This window comes from Erythrolamprus reginae, chromosome 3 (genome assembly GCF_031021105.1).
Source record: "Erythrolamprus reginae isolate rEryReg1 chromosome 3, rEryReg1.hap1, whole genome shotgun sequence".
Lineage (NCBI taxonomy): Eukaryota > Metazoa > Chordata > Lepidosauria > Squamata > Dipsadidae > Erythrolamprus > Erythrolamprus reginae.
In genome coordinates this window covers 128,614,915-128,639,772 of record NC_091952.1, presented here as the reverse complement: position 1 = coordinate 128,639,772, position 24,858 = coordinate 128,614,915, and the positions used below count along the sequence as shown (strand labels likewise).

The window sequence follows — 24,858 nt, the reverse complement described above, 5'->3', positions numbered from 1 at the left end:
AAACACTGTTCTAGTCCAACCCTCTGCTTAGGCAGGAAACACTACACTACATCAGACAGATGGCTATCTAACATTTTCTTAAAAACTTCCAGTGTTGGATCATTCACAACCTCTGGAGGTTTTGATTGATTAATTCTTCTGTCAGGAAATTTCTCCTTAGTTTTAAGTTGCTTCCTTCTTTGATTAGTTTTCACCCAGTGTTTCTTGTTGTCTACGGTGCTTTCAGGTGCTTTAGAGAATAGTTTGACTCCCTCTTCTTTGTAGCAACCCGTGAGATATTGGAACACTGCTGTCATTTATTATTTATTTATTATTTAGATTTGTATGCCGCCCCTCTCCGCAGACTCGGGGCGGCTCCCGTAGTCTCTCAAAGCAGTATTTACCGAGGCAAGGAAGTAAAAAAAAAGGTCAATTTCGCAGCTAACTCCTTTAGATGCCAGTCACACCATCTCTCAAGAGATCAGTACGTGACCAGCCGATGTAATCTAATCTACACCGCAGCGGCTGAGAAAAAAAGGATCACGCCCAAAGACTCCCCTCCGGAGGCGCTTCCCTCAAGATCCTCTGAGGAAGCTCGTCATCGGGATGGTGGCGGTGGGTGGGCGGAGCGTCCTGTAAGCAGCTGGGCCGTCCTCGGTCTAGCTCGGGGCTCCGCCCACCAGCTCGGATGCATCCAATTGGCTGCTAGTTTCGTAACTCCTGGGCAAGGCCCTATTGCGGCTGGCACCACCCTTCTAAATCCCACCGCCGCCGCCGCCGACTTCGCCCGGCGCTTCCAGAGGGAGGAAGTGTGGTGGGCGGCAAGCCGCCGCCGCCAGCCTCCCCCCCACCCCTCCCGAATTGGTCGGCTCCCGGTAAAGATGAATATTATGGATTTCAATGTGAAGAAGTTGGCGGCTGACGCTGGCACGTTCCTCAGCCGAGCCGTGCAGGTAAAGGAGGCAAGAGCGGCGCCGAGGAAGGAAGCGAAAAAAGCCTCGTTTTTCCCCTTCCTGGCGAAGAGCTGTCCCTCTAGCAGAAGGAGGGCTCGGGCGTTGGCCAGGCCGTTGCTGCACCGGGCGAGACCCCACCCCTCCCCTCTTTCCCCTCCGTAACTGGCATAAGAAGCCGCAGCTCCGCTGGCACTGGGGCAGCAACCGGTTGAGCAGGAGCCAAATTAGGCCTAGTCCTTCTCCTCCTCCTTTCGCAGGCTTGCCTAACGCGGAGAAAGGCAGAGGCGTGGATAATGGGGGTGAGGTGGGGTGGGGGCTGTTTTGGTGCCACTTACGGCTGTCCTCGCCGCCTCAGGGGTCTGTCTAGGGAGCGCAGCGGGCTTCAATGCCCGCAGCTCCGGCGCTTGCGCAAAGATTTCTCATCCCCAGGACTCCCCCCCCCCTCCTTTTTTGGGTTTTCTTTTATTCCGTTTCGGTTTGGCAGCCTCCTTTCCCGTCTTCGGGGGGGGGGGGGGCGTTTCCCATTAAAGGGTGGAAGGTGAGAGACGGAAGGAGGATAAAGACGGGGTGTGACGGACGGACCAGGGGTATCCAACGTTAAGTCTGTCGGACTCCAACTCCCAGAATTCCCCTGCCAAGCTTCTGGCCCTAAAGCTTTGCTGGCTGGGGAATTCTGGGAGTTGAAGTCCGCTGGGCTGCCAAGGTTGGAGACCCCTCCCCATAGAGGTGTGAAAAGTTCGATGCTGGGACTTTCAGGATTGACAGAACAAAATTCTTTTTTCCCCCGCCCCCCCCCCCCCAACACATAATAATTAGCTTTGAAATTTTCAAGTCTATTTAGGACGGGTGGATTTATTTTTAAAAAAGGACTTTGGACAGGTAGATAGAAGATTTTGGGTGGGCAAGCTAGGTGGGTGGGTAATGACTATATATTTGATAGCTGCTTTGGCTAACTTTGTAAATCAAATGGTAAACTGGTGTCTTCCAAAAAGTATAGGATTGGATTTTTGGGAATGCAAATGTTGCCATTCATTCTGGCCCTGAAGCTTTCAAAATGAATCTCTGCCGCTTGTTACTTTGTGACACAAAATTCTGGACTAGATGGCCCTGCGGTTTGATCTGGCAAGGTTCTTGTGCCAAGATTGTTTCATTTAAATTAGATTTCTGCAGACAAATATTTACAAGCCATTAGGCTAACTGTATGAGACCCTGGTGGCCTTTCTAGACACCAGAGTTTGGCACTGTCATTTTGGAAGAGTACAGTACAAGTAAAATAATATTAAAAAAACAAAAACAAAGTGAGACCCCTCCATGTGTCTCCCTTTGTAACTTGAAAAACAAAAATAAAGCATGTGTTCTCAGCTATTATTAGCTTAAGCTCAAGAGTGACTTGGTACAACTGACCCTGCACATTGAGATTTTGCTGAACTTTGCAAAAGAAAAATGCCTGTCTGCGGTGTCTTACTGTGCCTGATATATTATCTATTTTGTTTATTCCTTCTTATTCTAAAGAAATTGTAAGCCTATTCCGGTTAATCCGCAGTATGGTGGTGAAAGATAGGAATTGTGCCCTTTTCCTTAACATTCACTTTTTCATATTTGCATTATTAGTAGATTGGATGAATTTGTGGCTTTAACAATTTTATTTTCTTCCTAACTACACTTACATCAGACTTCCTGTGTTGTGCAATTGTTGCCATAGCACAAAGTTACTGGAGTCTTTAAGTTTTTCCAGTTAATAACAGGATGGCATTTCAGTTTTTGGTAAAATTCTGTTAGTTGCATAATAATTGCCAACACAATGGGAAACATGTTAAACTTTTTTTCTGCCCCACCCTTAAAGTGCTATTATATATTAATTTTAAACCATCCATTTGGTTTCTCTGATGGATTTTCTGACCTCTTTTCTTAAATATAGAAGTATATTATAGTAGCAACTATAAAAATCTATAGTAAAGGGGGGTTTTAGTTGCTGATAAGGCCACCATGTCTATGTAGTTTTCTGGGCACCAATAAGAATGGTTTGCCAATGCCTCTGCCATGATTGATTTTCCAGTCTAGCCTTTAGTTCCTTAATTTTTTAGAGGCTCCTTATCCATAGAAACATAGAAGTCTGACGGCAGAAAAAGACCTCATGGTCCATCTAGTCTGCCCTTATACTATTTTCTGTATTTTATCTTAGGATGGATATATGTTTATCCCAGGCATGTTTAAATTCAGTTACTGTGGATTTATCTACCACATCTGCTGGAAGTTTGTTCCAAGGATCTACTACTCTTTCAGTAAAATAATATTTTTTATTTTATTTTATTTTATTCCTGGTCCTAAATAGAATTTATCTGCTTTATGTTTGGAGGTGAGCCTTCATTGACTAAATACTGTTTGTTTATTTATTGATAATATTTATAATTAATTATGCAACTGTTGACTTTATTCATTATATGATATTAATAGTTATATATAAGATTAGAATAACAAAATGAAAAGTATGCTGATGTCATAGTGGTTACCCCCATTTTGTGACATACCTCTCCCTATATCTCTGGCATTTCATGTTTAATATTGCTTTAATTTATTGTATATTGGTTTTTTATTTTGTTTGCTTTGACTTTGTACCTTGTCCAGAATTCCTTAGAAATAGCTATCCCTAGGCCTAGGCTATGCATATTGCAAAGTAAACATGCCAAAAGAACATTTAAGACTAAGTCAACTCATTTCCAAATTCCAAATATTTTAGCTGAATTTTTCATAGCTAAGGAACTGTGTAGGGGAGAGAGAAAGGAAAAAATGCTACTTGACATACAGACGTGAGGGAGATCCCTAAAAGATCTCTTGTTGATGGCTCTGTGGTCTGTTTATAATCTTTAAAATGTTATGTGGAACAGAATTTAATATTAGAAGTCTACTCCTACCACCTCTTCTTTCCCCATTCCATTTGGCCAGTGCTAATAACTACCCTGCACAATGGTTTTACACATTTCTTTTCATAATATATACCGTATTTTATTTACAATTGTTTAGATTGCAATGAACTCAGAAGAGAGAGGGAGAAAAACAGGTAAAATGCATAACAGATGTTTGCTCAGCTGGTCTCTTGCTTTGTCCACTCAGACAATCAACACTAATGGCCCTTTGCAAAATCTCCTCCCACGTTTGTAGTATTTTTTATTTATAGATACTTTATATGTGATCTTGAAAGCTGTTCAGATATAAAGCAATATCAACTGGATTGCATTGCATATCCCAATTTCATTTGAAATCATCCACAAGTGTCTATATACTACTCTTGTGTGTGATTGTAACTTTCAATTGGATGAAACAGTGTAACATAGGGCACCGATTTTTTAGCATATCGCAAACAGGGCTTATTTACAGAATGAGTAAAAAATGTAAGACCCATGACTCCTATAGGATTGACAGTTTGCAAAGTTGTGGCCGCTGTACACTCAGCCATGGTCATGTGATCATCATTTCCAATATTCCCTGTAAAGTAAAGTCAATGAGGAAGTCAGAAGTCACTCCCATGGCTTTTCTGCCTGCTCATGGTCATTCTATTTCTCTGATTGGGTAAGGAGATATCTCTGAAATGATGACCCATTGAGCAACAGATTGTTTTGTAATCTTGATGGCATATATAGGTCTGAACTAAGAATGAAATTAGTTTAGAAAATCTGTTTCCCCAGGGCTTTCTGCAGCTGTTGCACCAAAGTTGTCTCAGCAATCTTCTCTAGAAGGTTGTAGATTAGTCGATTGTTGTCCTGAATTTCCAGTCTGAGCTGTCATTTCATGAGAAAAAGGTATCTGTACTACCACCTTGTCCTAAACGGGGCACATTTGTCTACTCACTCAAAGATGCACTTAGCAGTGTACCAACCCATTAGTGAGTCATGCCTTAGAGCAGTGTTTCCCAACCTTGGCAACTTGAAGATATTTGGACTTCAACTCCCAGAATTCCCCAGCCAGCAAATGCTGGCTGGGGAATTCTGGGAGTTGAAGTCCAGATATCTTCAAGTTGCCAAGGTTGGGAAACACTGCCTTAGAGCTTTTTGCCAATTAGAAATGAAAAAGATCCAGATTACAGATGTCCGGTCCCAATTCTTCAAGCTAATTCTAAAGATTAATATAATAAAAGTTAATCTTTTTCTTAAATACGAGTGTTTCTTAAATTACTTAACAAGTTACTGTACTTACATACAGTTTCTAGTTTAAGAAGTACATTTCTTCACTTGTAATTTGTTCATTGGTGCTGGAAAGTGAACAAACAAAATTATCTTCTAATTAAGAGATCCTATGATGCTTGTCTTATGATGCTGACTTGTTCATTTATATATGAAAAAAATCAACTGTTTTGCATTTTCTTGGCTACAAATAAATATAGTTTGAATCTGAGTTAAACTAGTTAATAGAGGCTCCAATAATTTTTGTAAGTCATCATAGTAATAGTCAATTTATATTATAGTCAATTTATATACTAGCTGCCCCAGGTTTTCGGAGAATTGCGGCATACAAATCTAATAAATAATAATAATGATAATGATAATAAATGTTATCATGGTAGTATTGTTTCCATGAATTAGATATTTGGCTATCTACTGTACCTCTCTATTTTCCCCATAATTGTATGCAAAAAGTAATTGTATAATTGGTCCATAAAATATATATCATGTAGTCTTTTGCGATTACCTGCACAAATTCATATCTGTTATATAATATTCATTAATAAAATGCATACTAGAGATTCTACCCAACATTCTCATGCAATATTTGATTTACACATTGTATCACATCAAATACTTACTACACAGTAACTATGGCATACTTCTTAAGCATTCATGAGAGTTCACAAAGCAATAAAGCAATATTTAAAGTTATCTCTAAATCTCAAATTTTTGAGAAATTAATCATAATCTAAAACATAATAAACAGTTCACTTTTGTTTTTTCGTATTGATTGGAATGTCATATTTAGAGGCAATCTTCTGGGATATTTTGTTTTTAAGATTATTTGTATCCCTCTTAGTTACTTTATAAGTAATTCAAAGGAGTGAACATATATAATATTTCTTCTTCCTCAACAATAACTCTGTGAATTAGATTGGACTGAGAGACAGAGGCAGTACTAATTGGACCAAAGTCACCACTTAACTGTAATGTCTCACATAGACTAGAACTCACCATCTCTTGATTTCTAGGCCAACACCTTAATTACTACAGTTAACTCTTCAGAAAATTAATAGTGAATAAGCTCTTCTTGTCAAAAGAGATCATAGGGATATGTAGCCTAGACGCTAAGGCCACTGCCTTACAAGGCAGAGCCCCAGGGTCAAATCCCAGTAAAGATGTGGCTACCTGATGAAGGCAAATAAGCCTGAAATAGATCTATAGTAGTCTCCCTTCCTTTTCATTATCCGCAAAAATATGTTACACATACACACACTAATTACTGTAAAATTTATTATTTATTAAAATTACTCACCACCCATCTCTCAATTCTGAGATACAACATTCCCAAAGTACTGACATTCTTATGCAGAGCTAAAATGATGTATCTTTGTTTGGCAAAAGCACATAATGGTGTGTCAAATGATAATCTAGCAAAGTCTCTTTCTGAAAACAGTCCTTAGAAATGAGCCACCAAAACCTCTGCGTCCTACTTACAAACTAAACTGGAAGGATACCATGTGGTTAATGGTACCGAAAGCTGTTAAGAGATTTAGGGAAACTATTCCAGCTGCACCCTGCCTGACCTTTTCTACAGATCATCTGTCAAGCCAACAAAGATAGGTTATGACAAATCAGATTGCAAAGAACAACAAATTTCAGGAATTGCACAGGCATCGCTTGCTTAGACATGTTACCAAAGGAAGGCTTTTCATCGAGGGTGTGAATCCTTAGTAGCCAGCATAGTTCCCTCTAAGCTGAGCAGTGAGCAATCGTTCACTTAAAAATCATAATCAACTCAGAGTTTTCCAAACCTGCCCAGAAGCCAAGAGGGAAAGAGTGAGAGGGAAGGAGAGAGAGAGGAAGAGAGAGAAACAGATAGAAAAAAGAGAGGAAGGAAAAGAAAAAGAAAAAGAATGGGAGTAAGGAAGAGAGAAAGAAAATCAAAATCTAGTTTGAAAGTAGCTCAACTATTTAAGTGGCATTTTGATATTGATAGAGTTGCCCTAATATGAGCTCACTGTTATAGACACACAGTACAGTATTTTATTTTGAAATTCTCTGAGGCAAAACAGGGTGGGTTTTTTGTCTGTCTGTCTGTCTGTCTGTCTGTCTGTCTGTCTGTCTGTCTATCTATCTATCTATCTATCTATCTATCTATCTATCTATCTATTATTTCTGTGCCGCCCAGTCCCGAAGGGACTTCCGCTCAGACACTATACTTTTCCGCCCCCCCTCCCCCCCAAAAAAAATTAGAGGGAACACTGGTAGCCAGTCATTATTTTTTCTTACATTGTTGTCCCTTCCCCTCAGGTTCTGAAGTTGTATGGAGGAACGTTTTCTTTCTTTAACATGGAACTAGAAAAACCCTCTGTTTCACTACTATGCCTACAAGATATTGGTGGGAAAGGATGAGGCTGAGGCAAACAGCTTCTGGAATCAAGTAATATTTGTGTCCAGGCTACCTAAGGCACCATCTCATCCATTGGGATTGGCCCATCCTACTTGCAGAGGTTTGGGACAAGAGTCTTCTCTGCCGCGCCCATCCTCTAGACTAGAGCATCTTTTCCTTTCTTTGAGATCTGCACCCACATTTTGGATCTCCCAGAAAGGTCTTAAAATCTGGTTCTCTTATTGGCCTGGACGGGGTATTTGTGTGTCATTCTAGATGTGGTTATCGAATTAGAAGATTCCACTTCCACTCTATTATATGGCCCTCTACTAACTTAGCTATTGCTTTTTAAATTTCATTGTATTTATTATCTTCCTGTTCCAGTTTTTTATAATATTGTTTTATTGAATGATGGGTGATGCATAAAATTAATAAAGTAAAATAAATACACCAATATAATTGACAACTCTGGCAGCAAATTTATTGCCCTTTAAACATAATGAAAATACTTTGAAACCTGGAAACCCATTCATAAATACATGTTGTAAATCAGCAGATCACGTATAATTGCTATTGTGCGTTTTTTTCCCATACAGTAATACCTCATGATACGAACTTAATTGGTGCAAGGAGGAGGTTCGTAAGACGAAAGGTTCGTAAGACGAAACATTGTTTCCCATAGGAAACAATGTAAAGTCAATTAATCCGTGCAACAACAAAACCCCCCCGCAAAAAACCGCTGCCGCCCGGCTGTCACCTTTTAAAACAGCCTGGGGGCTTCGGCGTTGGGAGGCTGCTGAGAAGCCCCCCGGCTGTTTTAAAAGGTGACAGCCGGGCGGCGGGGCTTCTCAGCGAAAGTTCGGGTTTGGGAGGCTGCTTTGAGGAGGCGGGGAAGCCTCTTGCAGCAGCTGCCACAGCCGCCGGCTTCCCCGCCGCTCGCCCACCAAGGATGCTGACCTCCTGCCTCGCGGGGAAGCCGGGCAAGAGCGATCTTCTGCCGGCCATGGGCGAGCAGCGGGGAGTCGCCCATGGCCGGCAGAAGATCGCTCTTGCCCGGCTTCCCCGCGAGGCAGCAGGTCAGCAAGAGCAATCTTCTGGCGGCCATGGGCAACTCCCCGCCGCTCGCCCATGGCCGGCAGAAGATCGCTCTTGCCCGGCTTCCCCGCGAGGCTTCCCCCATCCTCGCCCGCCGCCCGCCCGTCCAGAATGCTGACCTGATGCCTCGCGGGGAAGCCGGGCAAGAGCGATCTTCTGCCGGCCATGGGCGAGCGGCGGGGAGTCGCCCATGGCCGGCAGAAGATCGCTCTTGCCCGGCTTCACCGCGAGGCATCAGGTCAGCAAGAGCGATCTTCTGCCGGCCATGGGTGACTCCTCGCTGCTCGCATTGGGGTGGGGGGGCTGTCAGGACACACCCCCCCACCCCAGCACTTTGCATCCCGCCGGCTAAGAGCAATCGGACAGCAGCTTCTGCCAGACATGGGTAATGAGCGGGACAGAGAAGCGGGGAGAATCAGGAGGCTCCTTTGGCGGCTGGAGGCTGCCTGGCTTTGTGTTTTTGGCTGGGGGAGGAAGCAGTAGGACCTTACTAACTCCCTCCTCCCCAGCCAAAACCCCAAAGCCTGTTTGCTGCCACACGATTTAGCCAGGACAGGAGCGAAGTGACGTGGAGGAATGGGGAGCTGAAACCGGGCGGTTTCAGCTTTCCATCCCTTCACGTCACTTCGCCGCTAAATCGTGTGGCAGCAAACATGCTTTGGGGGTTTGGCTGGGGGGGAGGGAGTTAGGAAGGTCCTACTTCTCCCCCCCAGCCAAATCCCCAAAGCATGTTTGCTGCCACACGATTTAGCGGCGAAGGGACGTGAAGGGATGGAAAGCTGAAACAGCCCGGTTTCAGCTTTCCATCCATCCTCGTCACTTCGCCGCTAAATCGTGTGGCAGCAAACATGCTTTGGGGGTTTGGCTGGGGGGGAGGGAGTTAGGAAGGTCCTACTTCTTCTCCCCCCCAGCCAAATCCCCAAAGCATGTTTGCTGCCACACGATTTAGCGGCGAAGGGACGTGAAGGAATGGAAAGCTGAAACAGCCCGGTTTCAGCTTTCCATCCATCCACGTCACTTCGCCGCTAAATCGTGTGGCAGCAAACATGCTTTGGGGGTTTGGCTGGGGGGGAGGGAGTTAGGAAGGTCCTACTTCTTCTCCCCCCCAGCCAAACCCCCAAAGCATGTTTGCTGCCACACGATTTAGCGGCGAAGAGACGTGAAGGAATGGAAAGCTGAAACAGCCCGGTTTCAGTTTTGCATCCATCCACGTCACTTCGCCGCTAAATCGTGTGGCAGCAAACATGCTTTGGGGGTTTGGCTGGGGGGGCGAAGTAGGACTTTCCAGCAGCCTCCGAACGCCGAACGCGGACGTTCGGGTTTGTTCGGCTTCGGGAGGCTGCTGGAAAGCCGCCCGGCTATTTTAAAAGGTGACCGCCGGGCTGGGGGGCTTCCCAGCAACCTCCCGAACCCCGAACCCGGGTTCGGGGGGGTGCTGGCAAGCCCCCCAGGCCGGCTGCGACCTTTTAAAACAGCCACACCGCTTCCCATCTGTCTCCTGAAGCCGAATGCGGAAGTTCGGCTTTGCCGTTCGGCTTCAGGAGACAGATGGGAAGCGCCGCGGCTCTTTTAAAAGGTCGCAGCCGGCCTGGGGGGCTTCCCAGCACCAACCCCGAACTTGTGCCAAACTTCCGAGTTCGGGGTTCGGGGGGTGCTGGGAAGCCCCGCCGCGCGGCTGTCACCTTTTAAAACAGCCGCGCAGCTTCCCAGCAGTCTCCGAACACCGGTTCGTAACTCGAAAAAAGTTCGTAAGAAGAGGCAAAAATTTTCTGAACCCTGGGTTCGTATCACAAGTTGTTCGTAAGACGAGGGGTTCGTATCTTGAGGTATCACTGTATGTGTTTTCTACTAAAGAGACAATATAAAAGTTGAAAAAATTTTGGGTTCCCTTTTCTCTTTCCAAAGCAATAGTTTGCTGCTGTATTGTTTACTTTGGGAATCTGTGCAAAAATGAAAGAGTGTTGATTCTTGTCACCATTGAAAGTCACATTCTATTGATATTTTTATACATCTGTTCTTCAAGTGTAGACCAATAAGATATGATAACAGTTACAGAAAATGGTATACGGTATATTGTATTTGAAAATCCATGCATGCCTATTTTAACATGCTGGCTAAATATATCAGAAGATAGGTTTTTTTTTAAAACTAATATGAAGATTAAAAAAAATTAAATGAGTACATTGAGGCAAACACTTGCATTTTCTATTTTTGCTGATCAGTTTGTTTTGCGCATATCTTGAGAAGTGCTTTTGTTTGTTTAACCAATGTAGTTTACAGAAGAGAAACTTGGGCAAGCGGAGAAGACAGAATTGGATGCTCACCTAGAAAATCTTTTATGTAAGGCGGATTGTACAAAACTATGGACAGAAAAGATTATGAAACAGACAGAAGTGTTGTTGCAACCAAATCCAAGTAAGAGCAAAACTTTATTTCTCTTTTGCCATTAATTTATTTGCATTTTGATAAGTTCTACCTGCATATATAATGTAACCTGAATTATCAACTTCTGAGAAATTAGCACTTAATTCTTCATGAATTCACATGTCATTTTTCTGTTATACAAGTATGTACAAATCATACAGTAATTACAGAACTTAAAATGTTAACTATAACAATAAGCTTACAATTTTGCAAAACAAATTGATTCAAAATAAAGAGCAAACTTATAATTTCTTAAGTCAGGGATGCATCATGTGTGGGCCACACCCACCCTGGCTCCGCTAATGGGAGAAACATTATGAAATGTCACATGATGGCAACGTGACACTGCGAGTTTGACTCCCACATCTTAAGTGATTAGGATGAAATAAAATTGATAGTATAATTCTCTGACTGTCAGAAATTCAAGGTTTGTTGAAGCAGAAATAACCCAACTGATTACTCTAACTTTATGCTAAACTTAATTCAGTTCTACAGTTCTGAAAATTAATTTCTTAAAAGCCTTTCTTACTAGATTTACCCAGGTTTTATTGAGTAGCTTAAGGCAGTTGGGTTCCTCCATCTATTTCTCATAGTATCAACTCTTTCAAACAGGTTGGGCTCAGAGAATGTGGCCAGCCCAAAATCAGCCAATGAGCTTATATCATTGAGGAAAAACTTTAACCCGGTCTTCTTCCTTTCCTTTCTTTCCCTAGCCATCCCATTGCACTGCACTTCAGCAATAATTTATTTGATTATATTGTTCCTATGGGGGAACAATGGTTTAGTGGTTAAAGACATTGTGCTTGTCAGCTTGAGACTGAGTGCTGCACGATGGAGTGAGTTCCCATCATAGCCCCACCTAGCAGTTTGAAAGCATGGAAATATAAGTAGATAAGTAGATACTACTTCAGTGGGATGGTAATAATGTTCTGGGTGCCTCGGTATATAATCATGCTGGCCAAACGACATGGAAACAGTCTTTGGGCAGCTCTGGCTCCTTTGGAGATGAACCCCGCCTCCAAGAGTTGGATATGACTAGGCAGGGGAAACATTTTTTATTATTATTATTATTATTATTATTACAAAATATACAAGTTTGGTTGTATATGTAGTCTTTAAGTTACAATGGCAATTAGGACCAGGATTTCCATTGTTAAATGTTGTGCTAATAAAGTATGTCCTGTGATCACATTGCTTAGCAATGGCAATTCCAGTAGTCTCAGTTGCCATTGTAACCCCAGATTGGGCAATGCAATTGCTGTTTCTCCGAGAATTGATCATAAATCCCATTTGTTCAGTGCTGTAGCTATAAAAAGTTGCTGAATGGTTGGATGCAACCCAGGGTCAGCCTCTTAAATAGACCAGACAGGAAATAGGACAAGATGAACTAATTCTAATTTAATGTAAGGCTACATTTATAGAATTGGCAAATGTAAAAGTAGATGTCTCCTTGCTGTTTTTTTTACCTGTGATAAATTAGTATGGATTTTATCTAAGTTTCTTTCTCTGTCTGTTACTCAGTTCTGAGCTTTTCCTTTTAGCTGATAATTCCCTAAGCAACATATTTCTCCCCACCTCACTCCCCCCACCCACCCCTTCCAGGATCATTCTCACATTCCATTCCATCCAAGAATTACCTGTAACAAAGAAATGATATGTTTTATTTTTTGCCAGATGCTAGAATAGAAGAATTTGTTTATGAGAAACTGGATCGCAAAGCACCAAGTCGTCTGAATAATCCAGAACTACAGGGCCAGAATATGATTGATGCTGGAAATGAATTTGGCCCAGGAACGGCATATGGCAAGTTGCAGCTATTAGTTTATATGACAGGAATGTCTGAAATGAAGTTAACTAGATACTACTTCTATGATGAAATAATTCATCTTCACTGTTCTGAAAACGTTTTGTATCTTTAAATTTTGAAACTATGCTGGGTACTGAAAATAATATTTTGAACTTATTATAAAAATTGTAATATTTAAATATGTAATAATGCTCAAGGATGTCTTTGAATAAATGGTGTCAATACTTCTAAGTTAAATACCTGTAATTGTAATTATGTCTATATTGCTACTTAAACCATATAATCATTTTTTTTATTGCAGGAAATGCTCTTGTTAAATGTGGAGAAACACAGAAAAGAATTGGGGCAGCAGACAGAGAACTAATGCAGACTGCTGCAATAAACTTCCTTACGCCTCTTAGAAATTTTATTGAAGGAGACTATAAAACTATTACTGTAAGTTATTAACATAATGTAATGAAACGTGAAGCTCAAAAAATTATTTTTGTTGAGCATTTGGTATCATTCTCTAAAATTGTAATACAGTCTCTCATATGTAGCTTTCTGCGATACAAGAAAGAACAAGAAATTCTAGTAGTTATGTTATTTCATTTTTGTGAAATAAACTAAATCTTTCACATTTTGTCCAAAATAATAATGCTTTGGTGTTTTGTTTTGATTTTTTATAGAGAGAACGCAAGCTATTACAAAATAAAAGGCTAGATTTGGATGCTGCCAAAACTCGACTGAAAAAGGCAAAAGTAGCAGAGGCTCGTGCTTTAGTAAGTAAAATCTGCTTCTTAAGAAATTCACAATACATAATTTTGTACTTTGTCTTGGTTCTTCATAATCCAGACATTGCTACTAATATCAGCGAGCATAGAAAACTTTAACTCATTTGCCCTTACCCTCTTTTATAGTCATGTATACTTTTGAAAAAGTCTGTGGAGTTTTTTGGAGTGCACAAAGTATTTATTTATATATTAGATTTTTATCCCACCTTTATTACTTTATGAGGAACTCAAGGCAGTGAATATATCTGATACACCTTCCTCTTCCTATTTTTTCCTCAACACCAACCCTGCGAGGTGGATTGGCTATTGCAAGAGAAGAGAGGAGCCAGCAAAATACTTCCACTCGCCGAATGCTTTAGCTGAATGAAACACTTTCTATGGATATTAGGAGACCTTTCATTTGCAGAACAGGAAGTCTGTAGCCAGTCCTTTAAAAACAGTCACTGTAGGTTCCTAAAAAAAAAGGTCATATAACAAGGTTAAAGGTTTTTCTGTCTGTGAACATATTAGTAGAGAAATTTTGTTCCACTTAAGGTGAGACTTTATAACAGGAAATCTCTAGTCTCTGAAATTAGAACAATATTGGGGAATTAAATTCTTGAAATGTTACTTAGAAAACAAGGAGTAGCTCTAGGTATTTAGATTGGTGTGAGAAAGACTGTAAAATGCTACTTCCAGGTACATAATTTCAAGAAAGAACAGAGAATAGAAGAAAAATATTATATTGGCTTTAATTCTTAGATGTTCTGGCGAGAAAGAGAGCTGAATACAGTACTCCAATGCTAAAGCTCAGTTACATTTACTAAACTGTTAACAGGTATAGCACATTGAAGGCACATAGGCATATAAACATGTGACCACCTCTATCTAATTAATGAAAAAAAGATCACTATCTGGAATTAAAAACTCATAAACTGATGAAACCATTTCAAAAGCAGGACAAAAATATGCTTCTATTCAGATGCATATTTATATTTTAGATATACTAATATAATTATGCATTATTAGATACTGACTACTTTTAAAAGTCCATAAAAACAAAAACTAAGAATATGCAAACACTATCACCAAAAAAAAAGCATTAATCAAGACACTTTAACTAAAAACACCCCAATCCAATAAAAAATACAGCACTAATAATGCTGAGGGTCATTGTGGCTGGTTAGAATCATTATAGAATTGGGTGGTCTTATGCATTTTTAAATTAAATAAAAGCACAACACAACAAACTTGTCTTCTTGGCTTGTGGAAAGACATACTGTGTGTGTGTATATGTGCATTTTAAATAAGAATCGTTAGCCCTTGCAGGCTTCCGCTGTATCTGTGTGGCACCTTTCTTACAGGCCAGTGCCTTTTCAGCACTGTGCTGGAGTGCCGGAAACCGGAAGAGTAGTTCCCGGTGCACACGCACGCCAGTCACCTGGTCTTCTAGTTTCTGGATTGCATGCATACGCGAAGACAAGCTGGCCAGCATGCATGTGTGTGCCAGAAACCAGAAGAGCAACGGGCGACAGCTAGCGTGCCTAGAGAGATGGCTCTGTGTGCCACTTCTGGCACACATGTCATAGATTCGCCATCATGGTTATAAGCTGTTTTTAATGAAGAAGCTGCTCTGTATGTTATTTATGTATGTGTTTATTTGTTTAGGGCAGCCAATAAACAAGGAGAAATAATTTACAACTACCGGCAAAATGAAAATTGGCTTAAACTGAAAAAGCAGATATTAGTGTGTTTTCCTCAGGATTTTTGTGACAGTGTGTGAAAATGAGTGTTAGGCAACATTTTTATAGCCAGCAGCTACCATAATATTTTTAGCAGAGACTATAAAAGGAGTGAATCCATATTAAACAGGTTGAACTTTGAAGCTTCTCTTTCTCTTTCCATCTCTCTCCCCCCTCCCTTCCTCCTTCCTTCTTTCTCATCTACCTATCATCTATCTATCATCTTGTGCAGTGGTGGGTTACAAATAATTTTGCTGCCTGACGTGCACACAACGCTTCTGCCCATGCACAGAAGCATCCCAGGTAGATGGGCAGAGCCTCCAGTTGGCAGCGCTGCCAGTTCTAAGAACCACTCTGAATTGGGAGCAACCCACCGCTGATCTTGTGCTCTAGTGCAAAATGGGAAGTAACAGCTATAAATTTTCAGCGATAAAAGAGATGGACTCCTAGGGCCACCCAGGAGACCAGGTTTCCCATCTCTGATCTAAATGATTGCAAGAGCTGTGCAGGCTTCCTGAGGGAGATCATGCTTAAAGGAAACACATTGAAAACCTTCTAGTTATACGTAGTTCTTGTTTAACAACTACCTCATTTGCCGACTCTTTGCAGTGATGACAAAAGAGTAACTTTACAAACAGTTTTTGAATTTGTAGCTTTCATAAAGCAAAGAAAAGCTGAAGTCAGATCATTAGCACAATTGTGATTTCATTTAGCAACTACTTTACTTAATGACTGAGTTGCTATACCCAAATGTGTTTTGTTTGCTAAATGGGGACTACGTGTATTATCTAAGATGTGTAGGTAAGGCATAAGAGATGATCTAATAATACAGATAAAATAGTCTGGAGGTACTACATTTTGTATATTGAAAAGCATTAAAAATTATTCAAGAAGTGTCACTGATCAGACAATGTGTTTCTTATATCTTAAGTTCTGCCTACTAATACTGCAATCTAACTAATTGCCTTTTCTAGCTTTTTTCTGCAACATAACATCTTTTTGTCTTTATACTTTAAGCAACTAAACCTGTCTCCACCTGATGAAAATAATATTATGGTAAATGTTTCTTACATGCTCAACTTGCTGCATGTAAAATGGCTGAAGGTTTGTTGGCCTCTTGTCTTCATAACATTTCTTCAGGTGTTTCCTCTTGCTTTCCTGCTGATCAGTATTATTTATTTAGATGGAGAACTACATCAATGAACACGTTGGCATATCTAACACCAGTGGGTGTGGTGGTGGAGATGTATCTAAAAGAGCAGTTTGCTGATGGAAACCCCCCCCCCCGAATCATTTAAACAATATTTCTTATCCTCCTTCCAAGGTGCTGCATGTATTTAGGAAATGATATATGCGCATGCATGAATCCCCATTAGGGTGAGCAGCAGTATTTATAGCAGTGGTGCCCATCCTTTCTGGCACCAGGGACTGGTTTTGTGGAAGACAATTTTTACATGGACTGGGTGGGTGGGTGGGATTCATGTGCAACCTAGATCCCATATGGTGCAGATAAAACTTTGCTTGACCCAGTTCTCAACAGGCTATGGACTGGTGCCTGGCCATGGCTCCAGAGGTTAGAGACCTCTGATTTAGAGCACAGAAAATTGATAAGAAAAAAGTTAGAAAAGGTAGAGATAGAGATAAAAAAAAGAAAGAGATATTAGTTGTAGTGTAGTGTTTGTATTATTTGATTTTTACTCACCTCTCACCTCTATAGGTAACTCAAGACAGTGACATAATACTCCTTCCTTATTTCCCTGCAACGACCCTGCGAGGTGGCCTTGGCTATCACCATTCACTATGTTTTTTCCATATCTGGAAAAACATTCTGGCTTATACCACTTTTACATTACTCCTTGTATTCCCGTTTGCTTTTTAAATTTGCCTCAATTTTTAAAGAAACTCATCAATTCCATCCTACACATTACCCCATTCATTCTACTTTCATAAATTTCTGTTGCACTTTCTATAACTACATTACCCCAACTTATATATTTTATACTTGTCATTTGCATTTATACTCAATCCACATTCACTAAGCACCCATTTGTTTTTGTTTTTTGTTTTTTTTGTATTATTATTATTATTATTATTATTATTATTATTATTATTATTATTATTTAGATTTGTATACCGCCCTTCTCCGAAGACTCGGGGTGGCTATACTTCTTCAGTATAGATATACTTCTTCGGTATTAAAATCCCACTGCATTCATTTTTTAGGTTTCTTCTGATATCTCCCAAATTTTACTTTCATCTAGGAAAGTGGGAAAATCACCCTTGTATCTATAGTGATCTTTACTTCTTTCCACAAAAATTCATTCCTCACGTCAAACCTCATTTTTTAAATTTAGTAATTAAATATTTAATAGAGGTGGGAACCAAATAGAGGAATATTAAGATATGCTTATAAAAAGACTGCAGGTAGCATGTGCTCTGTTATGAGATATCAATGTTTGTTGAAGGAAATTATAGTGGTATCGTTGTTTTTGACAACTAACTTTCCTGTCCATATACCTGATTGTGTCATGTAATCTAACATTTGCTGCATTTTCAATTTTAACACTCTTGTATTTTTTGCATTAACGTGTGCTTTATTTTTATTTCTATACATGAAAATTACTATTCGTCCAATAATCAATTACAGAGTCAGTCTTCACACACATTAAGTATGTCACATGGCCACTTCATAAGCAAATCTTAATATTTCTCAGGGTGTCAAACTTGTGGCCCGCAAGCCGGATACATCACGCTCTGGCCACTCCCACCCCAGTTTAGCGAAGGGGAAAAAGTCATGATACATCACATGATAACAACTTGACATCGTGAGTTTGACACCTATGAGCTACATCTTCTAGACATAAGAGTTTATCATGTTTCACCATACTCACAGCACATGAATTCCTTTCTTACATACCAGCATTTAGGAAAATGAATTTATAACATTCAGACCCAATCTTCAAGAGGTTGGTATCACGTTCCTTCCTTACTATAGGAGTACTCCTTTGGTTCCTCAAAATTAAAGTGAAATTCCATTCATTTCTGAATGATCTGTCTGTCTTGTCAAAACCATGAACCCCTTTTTCTGGTTTAAAAATCCATGTGCTTTTCTTCCTTTGTTCGTTAGGAATATTTTATGTGTCCCTAACATGACTAGGTGGGGAAGATATAGAATGGTATACTCAGTTACCATTTGAACAAATATTAATTTCTCTAAATAAGTTAAAATGGGCTATAAAGAGGTTAATTTAATATTATAGTAGTCTATCAGCACTTACCTTTCCTAGTACTAAATATATTCATAATTCTCTGAGTAGACTAGGACTCTGAGCCTCTCTCAGATCTATCTTTTTATCCAAATCTTCCAAATCCATCTTTTCTCATTTTTCTCCTCCTTCTATACCAGCAGTCCCCAGCCTTTTGGGCACCAGGGACCAGTTCTGTAGAGAGAGGTTTTTCCACAGACCAGAGGAAACATAGTTTTGCATGCTGCCTGCATCCTGTGGATGGGGCTTCGCTTGACTCCGTGGCCCAGTTTCTGGCATGTTGCAGACGAATGCTGGTCCATGGACCAGGGGCTGTGGACCTCTATTCTATACAATAAACTGAAAAGAGGTGTCCTACATTGCTATATTTTGATTGGCAATTTCATTATCTAATTATCATGGCTAGCAGTATTCCTCTCAGCGTTAATCATCTCATTTAATTTCAAATGATTCATCACTTATATTTCCATTCACTTGGTGTTTTCATTACATCATTATAAAGTTACGGTTTCTGCATAAGAAATTGTTCGCTCTACTGAAATTTCAAATAGACTTTAAAATACTACCATGGAAGCTTTTAATATATATATATAGTTTCACAGGAAATTTAGAACAGAATTACACTACCTAAAATGCAACATACTAATTAATAAAATACATAGCATTATAATTGTGAGCAGCACTAGCTATTTGAATATTGTATTACCTTTAATGCATAAAAATAATAATAATTGGGTCCTTTTTGGTAACAATTTGGTTGGTCTAAATTATTGAAATGTCAAAGGCTTGGATAGCAAGAGAAATCACTTTTCATTATTGTTTGTAGTAGTTGTATTTTGAATAGATTTGGCTCGTATAAACCATTTTTCAAAATAAATGTCATCCATCTGGTCATAATTCTGTCAATTGCTATTTGGATTGCATTCTTTTTGTTGCTTTCTAAGATATAGGGTATTTTTAACACTTAAAGACTATTCTTTCGTCATATTTAATTCATTGGATCCAGAAGTCTATAAGAGGGAACATTACTCATGAGAAATAAGGAATTTCTCTTGGTATATGTACAACCCTCCTACTCTGTGACCTACATCACCTCTAAAGTATTGAACATTATAGAGGAGTCAAGAGACATCTGGCAAGAAAGAAAATAAATATCCACTGAATCAAAGCCCAAAGGGACCTTTTTTCTTTCCTAGAAACGCCACTCTGGATCCAAATACTGAACATATATTTAAAAAATACCTTATTTTTTTCAAGTTTTAAGCTACTGACAGAATGTTGAAGATCCCTGTTTCCACATTCTCCTTTCCTACAAATTGTTTTTAGACTACCATGAGGAAAATTGTTGCATAAAGTTCTTATCTGGCAGTAAAAGCATAATAGTATATGTATATTATAAATAAGGATAATGATGATAATTTTCAAAAATCATCCCGTAAGAATCTGCACTAGTAATAGCACTATCAATTATAACTATTCAGTAGACTAAACTTCAACTAATATCAAGCTCTGGTCATTACATTATAAAATAAATCCATGAAATGATCACATATTCATATGAGGAGAAAAATGAAGTGAGGAAAACATAGCAATATAAATTCTTATTGTTTCTTTACACTTTTATGCTTACAAGATATGGGCAGAGGAAGTGACAAAAGTAAGTACTCCTAAGTGAAAGTGTTGATTAAGAAATAATGCTGAATTGCTGATGTCCAGAAAAAATATTGCTTAATCCAACAGTCAGTGGTGTGGTCATAGCAAAATGATAAACAATTACCAAACAACTCCAAACACACACGCACACGCACACACAGAGTTATAGAGTATATATATATATATAACTCTATAACTCTGAGTATATATATACTCTATATATAGTCCTGTTCAGGCACTCGTTTGATTGCTTTAAAATGTGGAGAGAATGTACACAAATTATACCTTCTGACAGGTGATCTGAAAGAAACATGTATTAGCACTCATTTAAACATGGATACTTCTGTCAGGGTGATTTAGGACTACATTGCATTGAATGGGAATACACTGCAGCTGTTTTTTCAGAACCCAGCTCCTGAATTACTTGCAATATAGGTTAGCTGAAAATGTTGTTATTTAAACAACCTATTTTGTCAATATAGTCTTTAGACTAGTAATAAGCTTGCTTCCAGAGATAAACACGGTGCTTAGCTGTTTCAGGAGTTGGCTGTTCAGTCCAATAAAGGACCACCATTTACTGAATCATGTGTTATATTTTTTCTCACAGCATTAATAATTTTATGTTATCAAAATTCTGAAAATTTTGTAATATGTTTTTCAGTCTGAACAGGAAGTACGGATAGCCCAAAGTGAGTTTGACCGGCAAGCAGAAATTACTCGACTTCTGTTGGAAGGGATCAACAGTACACATGTGAGTACAGAGCAAAAGGCAAGATGGTTTTGCTTAATTGTTAAGAGTAAGAAAATTAAAAGCCATTAATTATAAGTAAATGTTAAGATGATTATATCCCTGTCTATCAACCTTCTTGGATCATCTGCTACAATAAGTAAATAAAATATGCTCTAGAATTTCTGAAGATACAACTTCCTCCCTTTTCCCCATTCAAAATGAAAATCTGCAGTTTAAGTTTAGATACAGTTCAGTGACCACTCATTTGGGGTTCATTTGAGGTTAAAACAGTGCGGAACTAGTGAGACATTATGGCTGGTTTTCAAAGTTCCAGCCATTGCAGAGTCATATGATTAGGGTGCTAGTGACTGGCACATAATAACAACAGTTACAATGTCCAGCATCATGTGATCACCATTTGCGATCACCTAACAATGACAATAAGAAATGCTGCCACTATCATTGTAAGTTGATATGATCATGTGATTTCATATTCTGATTGTTCATCTTAGCAGTGGAATTGCTAGTGCCAATTACTGTCATTAACAAACATTATCTATATTACTGGTTATCTTATGTTAATTGTCTTATTTGTAAAATTTACCAATTTCACATCTGATGAAGGTAATTTACTTAAAACTTCAATATCCTCCAAATTAACTTCTCTGTATTTTTAAATGATTGAAACATCCCCGTAATTTTGTTGTTCATATTTATGTTTTATTGCATCGTAGGCACATCATCTTCGTTGTTTAAATGATTTTGTGGAAGCCCAGCTGACTTACTTTGCACAATGTTATCAGTATATGTTGGACCTTCAGAAACAGCTTGGAAGGTAATAATTAAATCTATAGTTACGTGTCTCAAACTAAAGAGGTAAAATAAATAGAATTGGCCAGATTTTTTAAAAACCTTGTTTAGTGACTATTCAGATTTCATGATAGTGAAAATCTTTGGGAATATCTTTCTGGAAAATTTCTGTTCCGTAACATCAAAGATCAGGATTTGATCATTATAAATACGATTTAATTGCACACTTTTCCTCTGAAAAAAGACAAGATTTTTCTGGAGTTTGCATGACTAAGCAGTCATCCAGGACAACTTGAATCAAATACAGTAATACCTCATCTTACGAACGTAATTGGTTCCAGGACGAGGTTCGTAAGGTGAAAAGTTCGTAAGATGAAACAATGTTTCCCATAGGAATCAATGGAAAAGCCAATAATGCGTGCAAGCCGATTAGGAAAATCCAAAACATTAAGGCTTTAAAAAAAAAAACCTGCCGGCAGACGAAGCTGAGGCGAACGGAGTGGGGGGAGGGAAACCCATGGAGATCCAGAGGGGAGAATGGTGCAGGACAGGGTGGGGAAAAACGGGGGAAACCCATGGAGATCCAGAGGGGAGAATGGTGCAGGACAGGGTGGGGAAAAACGGGGGAAACCCATGGAGATCCAGAGGGGAGAATGGTGCAAGACAGGGTGGGGAAAAACGGGGGAAACCCATGGAGAACCAGAGGGGAGAATGGGGCAGGACAGGGTGGGGAAAAACGGGGGAAACCCATGGAGATGCAGAGGGGACAATGGGGCAGGACAGGGTGGGAAAAAACGGGGGAAACCCATGGAGATCCAGAGGGGAGAATGGTGCAAGACAGGGTGGGAAAAAACGGGGGTAACCCATGGAGATGCAGAGGGGAGAATGGTGCAAGACAGGGTGGGAAAAAACGGGGGAAACCCATGGAGATCCAGAGGGGAGAATGGTGCAGGACAGGGTGGGAAAAAACGCGGGAAACCCATGGAGATCCAGAGGGGAGAATGGTGCAAGACAGGGTGGGAAAAAACGGGGGAAACCCATGGAGATCCAGAGGGGAGAATGGTGCAGGACAGGGTGGGAAAAAACGGGGGAAACCCATGGAGATCTAGAAGGGAGAATGGTGCAGGACAGGGTGGGAAAAAACGCGGGAAACCCATGGAGATCCAGAGGGGAGAATGGTGCAAGACAGGGTGGGAAAAAACGGGGGAAACCCATGGAGATCCAGAGGGGAGAATGGTGCAAGACAGGGTGGGGAAAAACGGGGGAAACCCATGGAGATCCAGAGGGGAGAATGGTGCAAGACAGGGTGGGGGAAAACGGGAGGAACTCAAGTCTGGAGGTGGGGCATCCCAGCGGCCGGCAGCAAGTTCGTAAGGTGGAAAAAGTTCGTAAGAAGAGGCAAAAAAATTCCGAACCCTGGGTTCGTATCTTGAAAAGTTCGTATGATGAGGGGTTCGTATCATGAGGTACCACTGTACTTTGTAACTTATATGATTTTGTTTTTAAAGCTATATTTTGTGGAAGCTTTTGTACATTGTGTTTTGTAGTTCAAAAATTGAATTGCTTAGTTTTGGAAAATTATATTGGAAGGTGAAACCCCATATTAAAATTGTTATTTGAAAGTGTGTTTACAGCATTCATGTTTATCTGTAATAATTAATTTTATTTTCATCCTTTATAGCTTTCCAGCTACGGTTCTTGTCAATAATAACCAGTCATCTACAACTTGTGTTCCAAGTAGTTCTTCTAGTAATACGTCCTCAGCTACTGTTACACCCTCACTATCTTCAATAAGCAGTGCAGCAGCAGCTTCAAGCTTTGGTGAATTGAAGCCCTCAAGTGGTAGTAGAAAAGCCAGAGTACTTTATGATTATGATGCTGCAAACAGCACTGAATTATCACTACTTGCAGATGAGGTAATCATTTGCCATTTTTAAATAAAAGCAAATATTTTATGAAAGCATGATAGATCTGCCTTTTGTCTTGGAACAATTGCAGTGTGATCTGGGTTTGAATGATATTACCATAAAGCCTTTGCCTTAATCAGATTACTGTGTGATCTCTTTTTCCTCACTGGTGATTGCCCCCTCACTTTGCAGGTATAGAGGGTTACATTGGTCTACCCTAGGTGACTAATATATCCTGTGAAGTTTCAGGTGGACCTTGGATTTTTATCCCAAGGGTCTGATATGTGGTTAAACTGTAGCCTTGGTTATTGCCTGGGATGTGTTGGGTTATTCCTATGTAGCCTCTTACTGTGCTCCTTGTTGTGGAAGTGCTCCTTGTTTTTCTGAGGAATTTTGGGAGATTAAATGCTAGAAGATTATTGGAAGATGACAGAGAATGAATCTGACCAATGACCTGGGAGAGTTGGAATGCTATCCTCCCCTCAGTTAAATAGTGTAGTCTGAAATGATCCAGGAAGTGGGTTTTCTCATGTTACAGTACCTGCAACCCTTATTTTTGATAATGTCTAAAATACATTGTTCTGTTCTGTTTGCCAATCAGAATTATGTTGGAGTAAGGTGACTTACAGTATACATAAATAAATGTTTTCTTTGTTGCTTCTAGGTGATAACCGTGTACAGTGTCCCTGGCATGGATTCCGATTGGTTGATGGGTGAACGAGGAAATCAGAAAGGCAAAGTGCCTATTACTTACTTAGAACTGTTAAACTGAGCAGTTGGCTTGTATAAAGACTGTCAGTTATGGTGAGATCATATTTATATGCAATTTAACTTTATATAAACCAGATTTAAGTGTCTTCCATGTTAATGTCTTAATGGATGAGAGTAACGAGCATTAGAAATGGGCATTTCTTGCCAGTATTGTTGCATGGTAGATACTGTTTTGAGAACTAAGTTGTTTAAGGGCTTTTTACTTTATGTGCCAAGATTGTTTCTTATATAACTTTGTTTCTATTGGAATTTTCACTAATAACAGTTTTCTGCTTTTGAGTACTGTGAACCTGAAAGCAGGGAAAACAGTTTTCTACAGAACTTTTCATAATGACAAGTCTCTTCAAAATAATAAATGGTTGAAAAATTGTTGCCTTTTTTTCCTGGGTAGAATTGAACTTTTACCTTTTAAAGGTC

At 39.8% G+C, this 24,858-nt stretch overlaps 1 protein-coding gene across 1 annotated transcript; it reads left to right on the top strand.

Annotated features, from left to right (window-relative positions):
• The first annotated feature begins 591 nt into the window (after positions 1–591).
• Positions 592–24,809, top strand: SH3GLB1 (SH3 domain containing GRB2 like, endophilin B1). The gene is made up of 9 exons (XM_070746617.1): positions 592–932; positions 10,853–10,994; positions 12,678–12,806; positions 13,112–13,245; positions 13,479–13,571; positions 20,885–20,974; positions 21,688–21,788; positions 23,445–23,679; positions 24,335–24,809. Exons 1-9 carry the CDS (start codon positions 861–863, stop codon positions 24,440–24,442), a joined length of 1,104 nt encoding a protein of 367 aa, XP_070602718.1. The 5' UTR covers positions 592–860; the 3' UTR covers positions 24,443–24,809.
• The last annotated feature ends 49 nt before the right edge of the window (positions 24,810–24,858 follow it).

Excerpts from the sequence above, each read along its gene's own strand:
- SH3GLB1 (XM_070746617.1), top strand. The coding sequence starts at position 861 with ATGAATATTATGGATTTCAATGTGAAGAAGTTGGCGGCTGACGCTGGC. Across the intron at positions 933-10,852 it reads TCCTCAGCCGAGCCGTGCAG|TTTACAGAAGAGAAACTTGG; the intron begins GTAAAGGAGGCA and ends TAACCAATGTAG. Across the intron at positions 21,789-23,444 it reads CTTCAGAAACAGCTTGGAAG|CTTTCCAGCTACGGTTCTTG; the intron begins GTAATAATTAAA and ends CATCCTTTATAG.